The sequence below is a fragment of the Mycteria americana genome, chromosome 20 (genome assembly GCF_035582795.1).
Source record: "Mycteria americana isolate JAX WOST 10 ecotype Jacksonville Zoo and Gardens chromosome 20, USCA_MyAme_1.0, whole genome shotgun sequence".
Classification (NCBI taxonomy): Eukaryota; Metazoa; Chordata; class Aves; order Ciconiiformes; family Ciconiidae; genus Mycteria; species Mycteria americana.
Genome location: NC_134384.1, coordinates 5,284,549 through 5,302,725, shown reverse-complemented (window position 1 = coordinate 5,302,725; position 18,177 = coordinate 5,284,549). Strand labels below are relative to the sequence as shown.

At 40.2% G+C, this 18,177-nt stretch overlaps 1 protein-coding gene across 5 annotated transcripts in view; it reads left to right on the top strand.

Moving 5' to 3' along the window:
- Positions 1–18,057, top strand: part of SRPK1 (SRSF protein kinase 1) — a 28,028-nt gene extending 9,971 nt beyond the window's left edge. For 4 of the 5 annotated variants that reach the window (XM_075521878.1, XM_075521882.1, XM_075521881.1 and 1 more), the window contains 14 exons: positions 2,295–2,413; positions 4,183–4,291; positions 4,720–4,807; positions 5,043–5,124; positions 6,614–6,726; positions 7,410–7,575; positions 8,615–8,640; positions 9,138–9,351; positions 9,638–10,066; positions 11,534–11,634; positions 12,597–12,704; positions 14,029–14,098; positions 14,540–14,632; positions 15,559–18,057. In XM_075521878.1, coding sequence (XP_075377993.1) covers positions 2,295–2,413; positions 4,183–4,291; positions 4,720–4,807; positions 5,043–5,124; positions 6,614–6,726; positions 7,410–7,575; positions 8,615–8,640; positions 9,138–9,351; positions 9,638–10,066; positions 11,534–11,634; positions 12,597–12,704; positions 14,029–14,098; positions 14,540–14,632; positions 15,559–15,743 — 1,903 coding nt within the window. In that variant the 3' untranslated portion in view covers positions 15,744–18,057. Of the gene's footprint in view, positions 1–2,279; positions 2,414–4,182; positions 4,292–4,719; positions 4,808–5,042; positions 5,125–6,613; positions 6,727–7,409; positions 7,576–8,614; positions 8,641–9,137; positions 9,352–9,637; positions 10,067–11,533; positions 11,635–12,596; positions 12,705–14,028; positions 14,099–14,539; positions 14,633–15,558 lie in introns of all 5 variants that reach the window. The other variant, XM_075521879.1, reaches the window with a different exon arrangement.
- The last annotated feature ends 120 nt before the right edge of the window (positions 18,058–18,177 follow it).

Sequence of the window (18,177 nt, the reverse complement as noted above, 5' to 3'; positions counted from 1 at the left end):
TCCAGTTCTGTGTTCTGGTTCTCTTTACCCTGTCTATAGGATTTGTTATATATGAGCATCCAGTCTCCTCTTCAGCCATTCTGTCCATGGCCCTTTCTTGCCTTTGCTACCTGCTCTTAATTTGGGGATAGTCTATGACTTTATTTTTAGCTCAGTTGTCCTCAAAGGAATGCAGCAGTTTTAAAGTAGCTTTTTGACCTCCAAGACTTCCCCCTCCCCCCTCCCCCCCCCCCCCCTTTCCTTCTTCCTATCCCTGACTTGTAATTGTGTGGCTCATGGGGGAAAATCTAAATACTAAATATCTCAGGGCTGGATCAAGCTACGGGGTTGTTAATAAATGTCTCATTAGTCTGGCAGCGGTGGAATGGACTGTCTGGCAGTCTTGTTTTATGGTTCGGGACCGCTAATTTGTGTTGCTTATCTGTTCCTGAATCAAAAAATCAGCAGGACTTACTAGCTCTGACAACAGACTGAAAGTAAATGTCGGGTGGTTTGGTTGAGCCTGGGATGGCCTTTGTAGCTCCTCTTTGCTTTAATGAACTTCAGTTGCTGATTGTAAATGGCTACAAGTTTGGTCATGATCAGTTTGTAGCGCACGATTTCTTCCTGTTTATGCTCCATACGTATTTAAGATGGCTGTAGTTTTAATGTATAGTAATGTATTTAATGTATGAAGTCTCAGCAGAGTGCGTGTGTAGTAGGTAAATGCTGAACGTTCATTCTGCTGTGTAACTACTCAAAATTGAAATATTAAATTTGTCCCGTGGATTAAGATTAGTTAGTACAGCCATGATATGATGCACAGGATTCCAACTCATTATAAGCTATAAAAACTGCATCCGAAAGCCCACATGCATTAGCATATCCAGTGGCTGTCTCAGCAGTTACTCCTTTGAGCAGAATGAGTTGAATTTGAAATAGGGTGGTGGAAGGCATCAGTTATATCTCCTGCTTCACTGGAACAATAGTTTCAATACAAGAAACTTCCGCTAAGTCACGCTGACAGGGAAGCTCATTGTAAAGAATGTTATCTCATGGTTGTACGTCATTGCTGTAAAGAAATTTGTTGCACACCTCTTTGGACAACTCCAGCTTTTTTAAATACCTCATACTTCTAAGAAAAGAAAGCTTACTGTTGATATCCTGCAGTACTTTGCCATTAAATCAGTGCAAATAGGCTATAGGCATTGTTTTCATTATAAATCTTTGCTTTGTACAAAAGGATATTGAAGATTAAACTTTGTAGACATTTAAGCTTTCCCTGTAATGCTTGGTAAAGTAAATAACTTACCTGGTTTAGTATGATCATTTCATGAGCTGTTTGGCTGTAAGCAGTGTGCTGCCATGAAGGAGGAGTTGGGGCACAGGGGAGATAGCAATATGTTTTAGCTCGGGGAACTCGAACGCAGCTTAAATGCGCGAGAACAATGAGGTGGCCTTTGCCAACATGATCTTCACAAGCGGGGACTTAGAGTAGCATGTTTGGTGAAAAGTTAAACACACAAAATTAATTTTTTTTTAATTTATGAATGTGGGAGTGAAAAAAAAAATACCACCTTGGTGCCCAATTTCAATCCCTCTGCAATCACAAGCTCTCAGAAGGGTTTTACAGAACATCTGCTCCATGTACTCCCACTCCCTGTAGTTCAGACAACTGTAACAAACTTTAGACCTTCAGTGAAGAGACAAACTAGAAACACAGCCTACCACATGAGAACAGGAGCAATCAAGGGCAATATTAGGAATTTTAGAGTTCTAAAGTGTTAGAAGCAGAAGGGTTGTTAAGTGTTCATTTGATCTCGAAGGTGAAAGGGAGAAAGGGCACAAGTTCTAAAATACTGGTTTAATTTTTTTCCAAAGGAGTAAGAATTAATTTATGTTAATCTGTAAAATAACATTCATCAACATTTAAATCTTCAGGTTTTGTATGAGGTAACATCTTAATATCTAAATTTGCTTTAGAAAAGTCCTGACTGAAAGGCTGAGAAGGGGTTCAAAGAGACTAACATTTTGGTGGGATCACTAAGCTTTTAACTCGCTGTCTTGTCTGGCCTTTTCTTTGTTCCACTATAAAAGGGAATCTAGGGCATTAAGTTGTATTTCTCACTAGTATATGAAAAATTGTCTCTATCTACCTTGATACTAGCTTAGGAGTAAAAGCATTTAAATGTGAAAATAGTTTTTCTGAAGGCTGAATATCGCATCTCCTCCGTTATCAGCAATCCCTCATGTGAAATGAAAGCTACTGAACTGAAGAGTAACGAGTGTGAGACATGCAGTGTGTTCTCTTTCAGACCCGACACTCAGCATCGGGGCCCTGCTGCTCATTCGGAGAATGATCTTCCAGAGCAAGAGGAAGAAATCCTGGGATCAGATGACGATGAACAAGAGGATCCAAATGATTACTGTAAAGGTGAGAACTTGCCAGTTTAAGGTGCAGGATTTTCAATGTAATCAAGAAATTTCCTTCAATTTCCTATCTACTATAGAGGATGAAAATAGACTCACTCTTATTTTAAGTGTTTTTTTGAAACTGCATGATGACATTTTTCAAGCTAACCTGAAATGGAGAAACTGTTTTCTGAGATTCCCTTTGTTACCAGTCAAGATTTGAGTTGGAGAGCTGTTTTTAATGCATGTGTTTAAAGCTGTTAGCTTTTCCTCTATGCCAGAGGGCTTTCAAAATTGGGGAAAGCAAGTAGGCATTCAGTTCCTTTTTTATTTTCTTCAGAAAAAGGACACTTTCCTTCAAATCAGTTTCAAATTCTTCACTGTTTTCTTGTGAAGATCATCTTAGTATCCCTGCTTCAGATACCTTTGTCTGCAAATACAGTCTTCCACTGTTTCTCTGAGTAAAAACTAAGTACAGAGCAAATGGAAATATCATGGTACATAATTCAGTTTCAAAAGGGTCGGGCTTTTTTTAACATAGGAAATGCCTTAAAGACAGAATGCTGATGATACAAATTCAATTGATCAATTAGTTGGAGCTTGAGTGTGTGCCCCCCGCTCCAAGCGCTTTGTAAGACTACTACTGTGATACTATTTATTGTATATATTGAATAAGGCAGAGGGAGAAGCATGTAACAAATGCCATATATGTGTATAAAAAATGCAAAGTAGAAATAGCACAGGGAACTTGAATTGCAATGTTTCTTAAACTTCAGTGCTTTACTTCAAAGCATTTACATTACTTTTAGCATGGTACCCAACTATTTGTGGGATTTTGTTGTAAAGCAAGTGGGAAGAAGAAAGTCATTGTGTGAATTAGCGATCGGTGCAGCTGTTGCTGTTGTAACTGAAATCTTTAAGTGAAGAGAAGGGACTTCTGCTTGAGCTAATGAAGTAATGGATAGCCATTCTATGTCTGGTTTGTGAACCAGTCAATCGAGAGACGTGAATCTTCCTGGCAAAGCATGCATTTCATGAGTGGTATTTGCTGACCACAATTGAATAGTAAGCACCTGGAATCTAGGGTGTAATTCCAGGTTCTGGCAAAGATTTATGCCTTGACAATTACAGATTTTTCGCTTCATTCAGTTCTCTTGCTTCCCTTGTGTCTTTCTCTGGCCTTTCATGTCTTTGTGTTTCCATCATGGAGTCTTCCTGCATAGTCAGCAGCTGAGAGATACTAGGGGCACGGGGAGGAGACTTTCCTATTTTCAGTGGTGATGTTAAATGGCAAAGTGCCTTTCAGTCAGGAAAGCAGTTGCAAGGGTGGTGTTGGGATCTTGGGTGCAGTACTCATTCACGTTACGGGGATAGAGCATGCAAAAGCAATGCTGATATTTAACTGTAAGATTCTGTTACTGAACATCATAAGCTGTATTTTCCAAAGGTGGTCAGCCTAGCAGACTTCAGATACTTTCACTGACAAAATAATCTTTTGTGATGCTGCAGTGATGACCTACATTAAAAAGGAGGAAAAGTCAGTCATTCTAGTTCAATTATATTAAAAAGCTACTTTTCAATTGACTAGAGGGCTGTTCATAGCTCTTCCTCTAACATAGTGTATATTTGTTCTAGCAAGATCCAATTAGAGAAATATTTGCATTTGTTTATATGACTAAAAATTTAAACACATCAAATAAGTTTGCCTCAAGTTGTGATGCTTGTTCCACATACCTGCCCTTCAGCACTTCTGTGATCTCTTGATATATCAACTTTCCACTGTTTTTCTAGGTGGTTATCACCTTGTGAAAATAGGAGATCTCTTTAATGGACGATACCATGTGATTCGGAAGCTTGGATGGGGCCACTTCTCCACTGTGTGGCTAGCTTGGGATATCCAGTAAGTCCTTCTGTTCTAGCTAGTGTTTCTGGTGGGAATGTACAGCATTGCACAAACATGATCAGAAAGCATCTTTTTACTTTTAGGTAAAAACACAAAACATAGCTGTCCACATCCTGACACAGAAGTTTCTTTTGATATTGTGCATGCAAGTGTGTGGGAGGGAGTTAACAGGACAAACCATGTATGTGGAAAGAGCGCTCGTGTTCAGCAGTCTCTGACCTATTATTTCATTTTATGAGAAATGACTAACATGGATGTTTTATAAAAAGAGACCCAAAGACAATCTTCATGAGTGCTTAAACCTTATTTTTCCATGACTCCTTAAATAAGTAGCACTCTCATATGCAAAAGAATTAGGATAATCCTGAAGAATAAGTTCTTTGTATGAGCATTAACAGTGTCCAATTTACTTACCCTGTGTGTAGAGGGAGGAGATTTGTGGCAATGAAGGTGGTGAAGAGTGCAGAGCACTACACAGAAACAGCACTGGATGAAATCAAATTGCTGAAATCGGTGAGTGCCTGAGAGTGGGATTCAATTTTTTTTAGGGTTTTTTTGTTGTTTTTTTTTTTTTTTTAATTCATTTTAGGGAGTTCACAGTAGTCACGCGCTTGATATTTCTGGATCATCTAGCTGCAAAGAATTTGGATAGGAACCTGACAGTAGTACAGTAGATATGACTTCAAAATATATTCTTGTCTAGTAATTATCTCAAGGAACACAAAATTAATCCTCTTTTTCTCTGCAGGTCCGCAACAGTGATCCAAATGACCCAAGTAAAGAGAGAGTTGTTCAGTTATTAGATGACTTCAAGATTTCAGGAGTTAATGGTTCTCATATCCTTTTGTGGAATAAAGGCAAAGAATTGCATAAAGATGGGAGTTTGCTGGGTAGCTGTCATGTCAGGGCTGGTGAGCGATGCCTAGGCATTCCTTTCACTGCCCAAGGGAACCTGCTGTAGAATCATCTGCCTCAAAACGGCCTGCTAAGCTCAGATCCAGAATGATCATTCAGCCTGACATAAGATGCGTTAAGTCATGGAGACAGCACTGCTTAGTCATGCTTTTAACATGAGAGATGAGGTGGCTGCATCTGATTTGTGAATCAGGACTGAATGGCTTAGTGTCCGAGGTACCTCTGCGGTAAGAGAGCCCGTCTATCTCAACCCCTCAATTTTGCAAGCAGCCTGGTCATTAAGTAAAGCAGTACAAAATGTTAAGATCAGTAATTAAAATAGCAAACACATGCAGTCTATAACTTGATAATAAGGTGGTTTTCTAGTTACGGAGGTATCTTACCTTGGACTCGATCAACATTGTTAGGATGTTGAAAGTGTATTGCTTTGAAAATCCCCTGTAGTTCTGTGAACAGCCTTCTAATAGGCAGTGATTTCTGGCAAGTCCTAATAATGCACCCTTAAGAGTTGAAAGTTGGACTTTTGTGCATGTTTCTGCTTTGCAGTACCTTGGATTTTATTTCGGTGAGAATTACTGGGCTGCTTGAGAGAATCAGGCTATAGGTTATAAACGTTCTAACACTTTTAGAAAACAGTAGCCCTGTAATGTATCTCCTCTATTAACTTTTTTTCTGGTACCTAGCACTGAGTAAATGTTGACTTGATCTTTTCTTTCTTTCACTCATGTGAAACACATGCGTGCTTTTTGCCAGTGTAGAAAAAAAGCAGCCTAATAAAATCCTAGAAGTTTGGCTTCTAAAGCAAAGGCACAATACTGAATATGTCACTAGAGTGACTGTAGCTGTTGAGATCTTAGAGACAAAAAGCAGATAATGTAAATATTGTTGAAGTCCAGGCTTGTCAAAAGTTTGTTTTGCTTGTAAAGAGGCAAGAGAGGGCAGAGAAAGTAACTTAATTGTTCTGAAGATGACTTAGGAAATGGAAATTTTATTCTCTTTTCAGGTAATACTGGTACAGAGAGATCTGGCATCGAGTTTTGCCGGGAGCAAGTTTTTGCCTGTTCCAAAATGTACATTGTTGGCTTGAAGCTGTCTCACTACTAGCAGGAAATGCTAATACACACTTACTTGAGTAACTGGCTTCCACCCAAAGCAGTAGATTGCTACAGCTGCATTAAGACCATTGTCCTAACCAACTCCATCCCTTTGTATTTTAGGTTTTAGATGACAACACTGATGTGTGGATAGGATGGTGCTGTTAAGGAAGGCAACTTCTCTAAGCTGTGTCAGAAGGATGAGGGTTCTTTAATATAAAACACTTAACTGGTATGGATTTCTTTTGATCCTGTCCTGGGTATTCAGGGCTCCTTGGGTCAGGATGTCTATCTTTTCTCCTTGACTGAGTTCCAGATATCTGTATGGTGTTTGAAGTTCTAGGGCATCATCTCCTTAAGTGGATCATCAAGTCAAATTATCAGGGGCTTCCGCTCCCGTGCGTCAAAAAGATCATCAAACAGGTAAGTTCCAGTTCTGACTGCACTGTTCCCCTCGACCCAGTGAGAACTCTTTTTTCACTAATCTTTCTCAGATCCAAGAAAACAAAAAGTTAAAAATCAGTGGTGTATCTCTCATGCAACAAAATCGTCCTTGGGTTAATATTTCCTTTCTCTACTGCAAAAGCCTTCTGCTACAGCTATTTTCTGATGCTTTAAACCACGATGGGAGGCCAGCTTTGCTTTTAACCTTTTCTTACCCTGGTTATTCCTCGTAAGTGCAAGTATTTCTTTTTTTTAAAACTCTGTCACAGTGAGTACAGTGTTTAACGATGGGAAGAGCAAGAGAAACCTGTTCTTCCTACTGGATGGTTGCCTAAGAAGAAACATCTTTCTACATGTGAGGTGGAGGGGAGGAGGGAAAGCATGATTTTGTTATGGGGTGTTAAGATTAGATTTTCAACTGTGGTAAGTTATGAGAGTAAAGAGTATTTTAAATTCATAGCTAAAATCTGTGTGCAAATCTATATTTTTCTGGAACTAAGTAGTAACCACTGATCGCATTAGCTCTAATCTGGAGTATTCTCAAACACAGAGGTCCTTCAGTGTCATTGGTCATTCTGGGCAGTTTTGCATTTTCACTTCACTCTCAATTCGCTCATTCTTTGCTTTTTCTAATGGTCTATTTCCTTCTCTCCTGTCTGCAGGTTCTTCAGGGTCTGGATTACTTGCACACAAAATGTCGAATCATTCATACAGATATTAAACCTGAGAACATTCTTCTGTGCGTTAACGACCAGTATATCCGCAGGCTGGCTGCAGAAGCAACAGAGTGGCAGAGATCTGGGGCTCCCCCACCATCTGGCTCTGCAGGTGCTTTTTTCCTGAAAATTGGTGCTATTTCCCCCACATGCCCCCAAATCATCACTAGTCTCACAAGGGAAAACTTCCTAACTGAGTACAGTGGAACAATAGGGCAAGTAACCTCTGAAAAGCCAACTGTGAATTGTGAAGATAGTCATAAGTTGTAAACTCGCAGATGATCAGGAAGGCAGTCGTTTGTATAAGAAAAATGGAGGGAGGATACATGCATGCTGGCACCTGCTTTTAACACAGCTAATCTGGCACTGATAAAAGTGGTAGGGCAGTCAGTCTTGTATAGCACACCCTGCATAAATGCTAATGCGCTCAAAATAGTGCTGGAGTGAAATGTGGTGAGGTACTCCTCACATTTTCTTCAAAAGTTTATTTCCTTTCATTGCGTGATGCTGGAAATGCATTTCATGAAGGGTCTCAAGAAGATGATTTACCTGTTAGTTTGCAGAAGTCTTAAAAACTTCTAACATAAACAGCTTCACTGACATGCTAACATGCCTAAAGATCTGAGAGCAAATTTTCTCTTATTCCTAGCTTCTCGTGTTTCTCCTCGGAATATCCATCTGTAGCAGTGCGTAGTTTTCAAGAACTACTGCAGTGTGTATTGGAAGGCTGTGTCAGTCATAATCTTACAACACCAGCGTTTAGCTGAGCCCATCATAGCATAGCTTAGCTCAGGGAAGCTCCCTTAACTTTGGTATTTTAATGTTTTGGTTTGCATTTTCTTTTCAGTAAGATGCATAATACATGCAGTAAATGAAGCTGCATGACAGGAAGTTTAAGTCTTTGATATCAGTCAAGCAAATCTACTCTCTGCAATTTTAATTATGCATTTACTCATTTGATGGTTTTCTCTTTTTTTTTTTTTATTCTTGCTGTACTTTTGTAGAGAAATGAGCCTTCAAAATAACATTTGCTGATGTCTTTAAAATGTTATTACCAAACCACATAGGAAAAAGCTTACCTTAAGATAAGAATGCAGTTGCAGTTCTTGACTATCAACATATTAATTTATTGATCTTCCTTTCCCTTTCAGTGAGCACTGCACCACAGCCAAAACCAGTAAGTGTAATAGCTTTCATGTGTAAGTATCCATCTACTTACAGTATCTACTGTGTTGTTTCATAATGCAGTCATCATTAAGGGAAAGCAACCTTATATCAGAAGGAAAAGTGTGATTTGTGTTTGTCATGGACATAGGCATCGCGTTCAATGCTGTCTTGGAGATGTAAGTAGTATTAGCTCATACATCACCAGAACGAGTAGTCTTTTTGGTGGTCTCAGGGTCTGTTGTGAAGGTGACTGTTGTCTGTGGAGTCTGAGATCCCTCATTTGGAGAATGCTGTAGGTCTCAAGTCAGGACAGAAGTGCACTGATAAGAGCCATAGTCAACTGCTCCAAAAACCTTAATATCTGCTTTTTATTTGGGAGAAGAACTGCCTTGAGATTTTTCATCCCAGACTGTTTCCTCAGCTCTAAAATAAATTAAAACTTGATGCGTTTTAGCTTTATTGAAATATGAAATACTAAGTCCAATTTCTCTGCTTGCTTCTGTGTAGGCTGACAAAATGTCAAAGAATAAAAAAAAGAAGTTGAAAAAGAAGCAGAAACGGCAGGCCGAGTTGTTAGAGAAGCGAATGCAAGAGATAGAGGAAATGGAGAAGGAAGCAAGCCCTGGGCAGACACAGCCTGAAGAGGAGGAAGAAGCTCAGAGCCCTCTGGAAATGCTCATAAAAGTTAGTCCACCAGAGGAAAATGTCAGCAAAAAGACAGGTATGGACAAAGTATTGCTAAAGTAGCACAGTGTTGTCCTTTCACTCATGCTGGTATGAGTAGAGTGAGCACCTTTAGTAGAGGTGGCTGTTGTCATTTAAACTGTTTGCACTATGTTCTACCCATCTAAAGAGGTTAGGAAATTTCCTGTTACAAATTGAATTCATGAATGATTGTGTTCAGTTACATTTTGCGAACTACCTACTTCTGAGGGCTCCCTGAACAAGCTTCAGCTATTACTTCGTTTAGACATATGGTGCTATCTTCTCCTTTTCCACTCTTCCAGCTGAAGTCGTTGTACAAGAGCAATCTATTCTAATGGAAAGCAGCGTGGAAAAATGTGTAACAGAAATAAATTGCAATGGAGTGATACAAATGACGGACTTCCCAGACTCCGGCAATCAAGGGTCTGTGCGACTTGAGGATGACCTTCATAATGCCAATGACTGTGGCAATCACCCTCACACACAAAAGAAGGAGAACTTCCATAGTTACAATTACAGTCAGCGTAACGGTGACTCGGAGAACAGGCCTCAAGAAGCAATGTCGGACTCGTTCGTGCCCTTAGTTTCAGAAGATTCCATGGTGTGTCAGCCCACGTCCAATGAAGAGCGATCCTTCAATGAGCAGGAGATTAACCATTTGCAAGAAAGCATCCGGACAGAGATACCTTCAGAGGACGAGAATGAGAATAATAGCCCATCAGACAACAAAGGTATAAGAGGAACCCTGTGAGAAAGGGCTCCTTTCTCCTTGATGTGGGAGGGTTGTGTTACAGCACTTCATCAGAGTATTAATAGAAACCTCCATTTTGTAGGCTGAAGTGATCAGAACCACCTGTCTGAGACTTTTCCTGCCAGGAGTTAGTTAACCTGACAGTCCTACTCTGAGATGTTTGCTGTTTGTAGCTTCCAGTTGTAGTTGTACCTTAGTTTTGACTATTGAATGCATAAGTATTCCCGCTTTTAAAAAGTACCTATACATTTATTTTTCAGTCTAGGAACATTCCCTCCTTTGTATCAGGTGTTGCTTATGTGATTTTTCATTAATAGTTAGAAATGTAAGTCTACAAATTGTCACTGGCTGTTGAACTATGGGATAAGTACTGTTCGGTGTGTTCTGATAGTTTTGTTGTTAACATGGAGCACAGGTAACTCCTCTCAGTTACTTGAGATGAGTAAATGTTTTCCCAGAACTGGAAATGCAGCCTGACTGAAACAAAGCTAATATAGCGTAGGGGAAAAAAAAAAACCCTTTAATGCTTTTGTTCAAATATGATTTGTTTCAGGGGAAAAAACACCTGTAAGTCTTGTAGGTTTAGGAGAACATAAGACACACAATAGTGTTACAGCAGTTTAAACACGTTCCAGGCGTGTGTGTTTTAAAAACTTGAATCAATTGATAAAACTGTCCTTTTTTGCATCTTTGAGTCAAGTTCAGGTGAAGTATATCTGCTTGGAGAAGGAGGGAGAAACTAACATTTGTACTTCTTTTTAGCAAAAAATTCGGTAGCATTTTCTTGGCAGAGTACTGCTGGGGAGTTATGTGGATGAAAAGCAGCAAGTGAAATTTAAAAGATTTTGAAACATGAACTGCATTTAGTTGGGTGCCCCTGCTAGATTACGAGGTGTACTTTGCTTCTCACAGCTCTCTCCCAAATTGCTTTACAGCTACAGCTGGATGTAATTTAGTGACTTAATATTTTTGCTCTCCACTGTGTCATTGAGGTTTTCCCAATATATACTTTAGCTCTTGTAACTGTCTGTGTTGCAGCAGCGAGTAATGGTTATGTCAAAAAGATGCTGTAATGTATGGACTCTCCTTCAAAGATTTAGGAAGACTTAAGGCTTGAGAGACTTGTTTTGTTTCTGGCAGTGCCCTTATTTAAAAAACCTGTCTAGATACAGACAAACTTTTTAAGGCTGTGCAAAGAGTGCTGGGAGACAGTCACTGTTGCATATGCTTACTTGTCCTGCTTTGTAACACTGGTTGGGTTTTAATGGTGGTAGCTCCATTGTTCGTAGTGCGGACTGCTCATTTTTATACCTAGGCTTTGGGGAGGAAAAAGTTCTGATCCATAAGCAAAACCCTTCCTGGGTAGGGAGAGGGCGATAAGATTTGGGTGACAGATGGTGACACTGTCCATGTAGCTTTAATCAGCTGTTGTATGTGTTGCCTCTAGGAAAATCAACTGCTGGGAATTTCCTTCTTAATCCTCTTGAGCCCAAGAATGCAGATAAGCTCAAAGTGAAGATAGCTGACCTAGGAAATGCCTGCTGGGTGGTAAGTTTACAGTCTTTTCACATTGACTGTTTAAACCTGCTAATTCATTCACAGTATGCCAAGATGGAAAAGAATCTGTAAAATAGAATCTATCTTAGACCTGCTTGTGAAAGTGGTGACAGTTTGAAACTATTTTGGGGGAAAAAAGAGGGGGGAGCAGGGACACAAAGAAATGGTCCTCTAACACAATTTCAGCCTGTGTTCTGGGTGCCTCACTGGTCATTAGATTACTTCTAATAGGCCTGTGAACAGTGTCACATATAACGTGTAGAAATCTGCATATGTGAAACTTCTGAAGGAGTCTGTAGCTCTCCTGGAGAATGAGAAAGCTGCAAACAGTTGCTCTGATGTGTTAGTTCTGTAGTTTATTAGCTTGTCAAACCATTTCAGTGCAATTCATGAGCACATGAAAGAGACTCATAAATAGTTTTATTCTTTGATGGCTGTGCTGTGCTGCTTTTTAAATGTTTGACATTTCGAATAAAAGAATTGTCTATTTTACTTGGCTTCTTAAATGGCAAAATACTTCAGATCATATGGGAGAGATGAGTCTCAAACTGAGAATTGCACATCAGGCTTGTGGCGTCTGGCAAGGTGTAAAGCAGATAAGCAACACCAATGTCTCTTAACAGTGGTGTTGCTTATCTGCTTTAAGGTAGCTGAATCATGGCCTATCTGTTGTGATCGGATAGGAGAGGGTGCAGCTTTTGAAACAGTCTTCCCTTATTCTGTTTTTGTGGCTTGCTTTCCTCTAATTGCTGGACTGTTTTACTTGAGGAGGAGTGTCTCACATAGAGCATTTAAACAGTACTGGTAGGAATATAGGGAAATACTTAATGAGGATGTAAAATTCAGATGAAATGTAATGGGAATGAGCTTTGATCTGCTCTAGCCTTCCAGGTTGTTGATTCTCCTCTTTTAAACAGTCTCTAACTGTTCAGTAAAACATTACTTCTATTTAGCACAAGCACTTCACTGAAGACATCCAGACAAGACAGTACCGATCCTTGGAGGTGTTGATAGGATCGGGGTATAACACCCCTGCTGACATCTGGAGCACGGCGTGTATGGTGAGTGGTGTCATCCGGGGGATTTTGAACTGTTTCTGCGGAGCATTCTGGGAAACTCGTGTGTGCTGTGCACTCTGGACTGCTGAGTCACTAGCCAAGCCTGGCAAAAAACCCTCACAGGTGTTCAGCCAACTTCCAGACTTCCTGAATACCATGTTTCCATACCAAAGTTGTTTCTTTTTTTTTTTTTTGCCACGTGTGGCTTTCCTTTTGAAAGTTAGTTTTGTTGTACAGCACTGTCAGATTTCAGATATGATTGTGCTTTGTGGAAAAACGAGACAATTATGCAATTCTGAAGACAATCTTTTTATATAAAGAGCCTTTCTGCTGCATCCAGCACTGTTTCACAGATGTCTTCAGTATAATTTCATATTTTAATCATGTGCATCCTCTGCACGTTTGGAATCATTTTATAATCTGAGTAATGCTGAGACGAGGCTGAAGCTGTTCCTGTAATAGCTGGCAAATGTAGAATATGGCGATTAAAACAAAAAAATCAGTTTAGTCAGTTACTGCGTGTGCCTCTTTGTGTCTATTCTGTGTTTTCTACAAACCAAAGCTTGGGGTTTATATTTTAAGCTTGGAAAACAGTGAGTGAAATAATTTTTGCTGTCTTGAAAAACAAGCTGTGATTTTGAATGTGGTAAAAGAGAATACGATAGGGTCGTGTTGTCTCTGCAGAACGTGTGGCCAAAATTACACAGTGGTTACTCCGAGTGCCTAATTCAATAGTTTGGCAACAGCAGTCCCTAAAGAAAACTAAGAATACAGAAAGTCAGAGGTACTGTTTGAGTAAAAGTGAATACGTGAAGGGTAAATGTGTCATGGAATTTAGGAGTGGTGAGTTGAAATGAACGCAAATGTCTTTCTCATTTAAAATGCGTTTTTGTAGCTACAGACAAATGTTCAGAGATAAGCTGTTTGAAAAAGGTCTTTTTAATATCTGGAATTTGAAGGGAGGGGAGATTTTTTGTAAAAAAATCTAGAGTTTGGACATGACATCATTTAGCAAAATGCTGTTGATGTGGAAGAGAGGCTAAGCGTGTGAAATGCCTTAATTTTGTACAATTTCACACAAGGGTACTGCATTGTGCTGTGATCCAGAATTCATCATAGAGATGCCCATGATGTTTTTTAATGCAGTTGTTAAAATGTTGCAAAGTAATTGCACGTCGTAAGATGGTAATGGTGCATGAGTTCTACAGGTTATTCTTCCCACCGCTTTGCCTCTGCCCACAGAGCTATGCAGAGTCAACCTGCAGCACATCTAACTGTGTGTGAAGTGTATTAAAGTGATTTAATGTGCTCGTTTCTGTTTGTTTAGGCCTTTGAGTTAGCAACAGGAGATTATCTGTTCGAGCCTCATTCTGGGGAAGATTACTCACGGGATGAAGGTGTGTTTGTCTAAGTCTTTTTAAAATGGGACATGAAATACAACGGTTGCTTCTTCAGAATGAGCCTTCTCTTATGAGTTAGCAATGCAAAGGCTCCTTGCAAAAAGATTGTTTATCCAAATGAGCACCAACTGTGCTTGAGCCTCTGCAGTAAAGCAATGTGCAGTAAAGTCCATGTTCTTGTTCTGCTGTTTCCCATTCTTCTTACTGCTGGATTGTCTGTCTTGCTTCTTAAACTGATCATGCCTGAAATTGCCCTTACCTTTTTTCCCCTTGCCCCTTGACTTTGTTGTTGCTTAGTGTAATCTGATTTCAGGTGGATCTCAAGGTAATTTTTAAGGGAGATAATGTCTTTGTCCTTACATCCCAGAGAAGGAAACTGGGGCATAGAGATGTCTTGTGTGGATGTGTCTCATTGTCTTTTCTTTTGAAAAAATGCAGATCACATTGCATTGATCATAGAACTTCTGGGGAAAATACCTCGCAAGCTCATTTTGGCAGGAAAATATTCCAAGGAGTTTTTCACCAAAAAAGGTAAAAGGAAACAAAGCAAATGTCACTTATCCCCTCATCCCCTGCCCCAAATACACAAGAGTGCCTTGCTGGAAATACCAATTAACAATAGATGCTAGCAAAGATGCCTCTTTAAGTCTTTCCTTTGTTTTATGAAAGGCTTTCTCAGTAAAACTGCAGCTAAATATAAGGCATTCTTGTCTGACTGCTAGAAGTATCCTTCATCCTAGTACTTGACATCTTGGTGTAGATCAAATGCAGCAGGTAGAAAAACAGTACTGTAGATAATTTCTTCAGCCTTGATTTGGCTTTATTTAGCTGATCTTTGTCAACTAGAGGTATTGACTCACCTTTGAAGTCTTCTCTAGATAACTTTGTTCCATTTCTAGCATGCCAGTCACCTAAATAGTGCCTTGCATCCTGAGCCATGTTGCTCAGGACACGTTATACCATTATCATAAAGCCCTAAGTACCCCAGAAATGTATTGAGTCTCAAGAAGTCGTCTTTGACCTAGTTTAATACTTTTTTTTTTAATAAAACAAACCCTTTTTTGTTAGTAGTGTATTGCTTCCCCAAGCACTGCTTGTATATATTGCATGTATTCCAAAGTCAACAGCACAGTGTTTATCTGTCATGTCAACCGGTATAATTGGTGATTTAATGAAGTGAAACAATATTTGCTGATATTGGATCAGAAATAGCAGGAGGGAAAAAAGAAGCCTTCAAGGAAGTGCATTTCTAGAACAGTCTTCAAAAGCAGATACAAAAGGCGTATTAGTATCTAATTTATTTCTTCCTTCAGCATGCCCTACCATTTTATATTCCCTATGCCTGACTATTCAGAACAGTTTCTGAATTCAGTCTGTCTTGTTTAGCTGTTCGGCCTATTTTATTCAGCTGCTCTGTTCCCATGTCTTGCACTTAACCTGTCTGTCTTGGTTTTCAGGTGATCTGAAGCACATCACCAAACTGAAGCCCTGGGGCCTTTTTGAAGTCTTGGTGGAAAAATACGAGTGGTCCCAAGATGAGGCAGCTGCATTCACAGACTTCTTATTACCTATGTTGGAGCTGATCCCAGAGAAACGAGCTACAGCAGCAGAGTGTCTCAGGCACCCCTGGCTTAACTCATAGAGGCTTCAACCCAATGCCACAGCACTACACTCTGGTTTACAGCATAGCGTACATGCACCCAGCTGCCCCTTCCCAGATCCATTTTTTCCCTTGTTCATTTTCAGTGTGAAGTTCTTCCTTCAAGGCTTCCAAGATTTTAGATAAATCTAACCTGTTCTGCTGAGTTTGCTTGTGTGACTCAATGGGGACTCTCCTCAGCCAGTGGGCATCATCTGTGTTTTGCCTTGATTGGGCTTCGCCAAAGACTAATTGACTAGAATATGAAGTTTTTTTCTGAGTCTCCTCACTGTTAATCACCGTGTGCTACAGATGCGAGCTCACCTGTGCTCAGATATGCTCCCTTAGCTAAATTTCAACTCTCCTTTCTTCATGAGGGGGATGCGAAGATCCGAACGCCACCTTATCTCACTGACTCAGGAGTCACTTTCCCGCTGTTCATCCAGTAGCTAGCAATGGGGCGAGAAGTAACAGATGGCACCAAGGTGGTGGTGGTTCCATGTAGAGCAAAGACCTCCAAATCCTCCATCATTTTCTAGGTGTCTACTGTATTCTTTGCTTTCCAGTCACATAACTTTTCTTTAGTTCTAGCTGCTTAAATCTTTTGAAAAGAGCTATTTAAACCTAGGGTTTAGTATCCTTTATTTCTTCCTCCAAAGTGCCCTGCCCCTTTACTTTTTCCTTCCCTGTGCCCAGATAGTGAGAATAGTTTCTGAACTCGGTGACATTTTCTACTTTAATGCCTGTGACTAAAAGGTGACAAGCAAAATAAGCAAAAGCTGGAACTGACTCAACGCACAATCTTCAGCATGCAGATGGGTGCACCCTTTGGCTGTAGAGAGGTAGCTTTGTTGCAGGCAACTCTTCTAATGTTTTAGTGAGCTGTAAGTTTTTTGGTTTTTATCCCTTACTGGCACTTTTTTGCCTTGCTTGAGGCGGTTGCTGTATCCGTGAGAGATTGGCTTTCACTGATGCGGCCTACTCTGGCTCTTAATTTCCCAAGAAAAGGGTGGCAGTGTCCGTATCGCAGCCATGCTATAGCCCTTGAGTTTCTAAATCAACACTTGGAGAGGCTCAGTATAAAGATTTCTTTTCCTTTAACTTGCTTCAGGTGCTGGCCTTCAGAAATAACTTCCCAGGATGGGACTGCCTTTTATTTTCTGGGCCACTAGCGCAAGGAGAGCTAGCAGAAGGGGAAGAGAACTGACTTTTCCATGTAGATAATGGATTAGAAGCTGTTTCTAGAGTTACCCCAAGTAAAAATGTTCTGTGGGGTTTCTATATAAACTTCTCAGAGGGGGTTGGATATAGTGAGTAAATGGGTTAATTTTAATTAAAAGTTAAATCACTGTGGCATTTGATAGTTTTATGATGGCTTCTTCTAGACTTGCCCATCCTATTACAGATTCAGTGCATCCTACTCTACTCTAAAGCAAGATTGGGCAGCGTTGAGACTTCAGAGGCACTTCCTTACCCTGGACCAAACAGGCCTTTGGATTCGTGGTGGCTCTCAGAGGATAGAAGTTGCTGCAGGAGCGTGCTGGAGGCCACACAGATGCTATCCGAGACAATTACATTGCCAAAGCTGCCAAGACCACTGTTACGTGTCACTTCTGTATGTGTGTTTGGAAATTCTGGTTTGTAAGGATCGTTCGTTCATAAACCTTGGTGTCGTTTAATCCACTTTAAAAGAGTTTCTCCAGTCCAGTGCCTCATTTGGCTTATAAATGCAAATCATGCTGCATGTTCTTTTAGGAGTAGATCAGGTTCTCTATGCATATAATCTAAAATTACAGGAAGGTAACATACCAAAAGAGTTCTAAACTGCTGATTTGACTTTTTTCCCTTTCATCTGGAGTTTTCCAGTTGTGTGTCGCTTCCATATCTGTTACAGAAGGACTGCAGACAGGACTGGGTTCCAAAATGCCTACTGTCTACATACTGTGAAGATACATTGGCAGGGCAAACAATTTCTGTTGTCTTGAAAGCTCACCCGGTCCTGTGTACTTGAGACTGGCTGATTAAAGAACTTTTCCTAGAAGGGGTCTGCACGCTTCGACTCTGAGAGCTCCTTCCCGTCCTTCCCTTCCCTCTGCCACCCCTGACTGGAGGAGGAGGTTTTTTTACCGTGATCGCCAAGGCTAGAGCCAGCTTGTGAGTTGAAGACCTGCAGCTGTCAGGATTCAGTCTTGTACCGTGTGCTCGTTCACTTGGGGTTTGTTAAATTTCCAAATTGCCGTAAAGTGCTCACACTAAAGGATTTGTACTTGCTGTGTCAGTCTAAAACCTGAAGGAAAATACATTTTTATTCTTTCTACTTGGGTGCTTTTGTCTTTTTTTCTTTGTGAAAGCCGTACAATAAACAGATTATTTAATAACTGAGCCCTCTTCCTCATGTTCCCTCTGTAAGTCTGGTCTTTCTGAGCTAGTGGCCCAT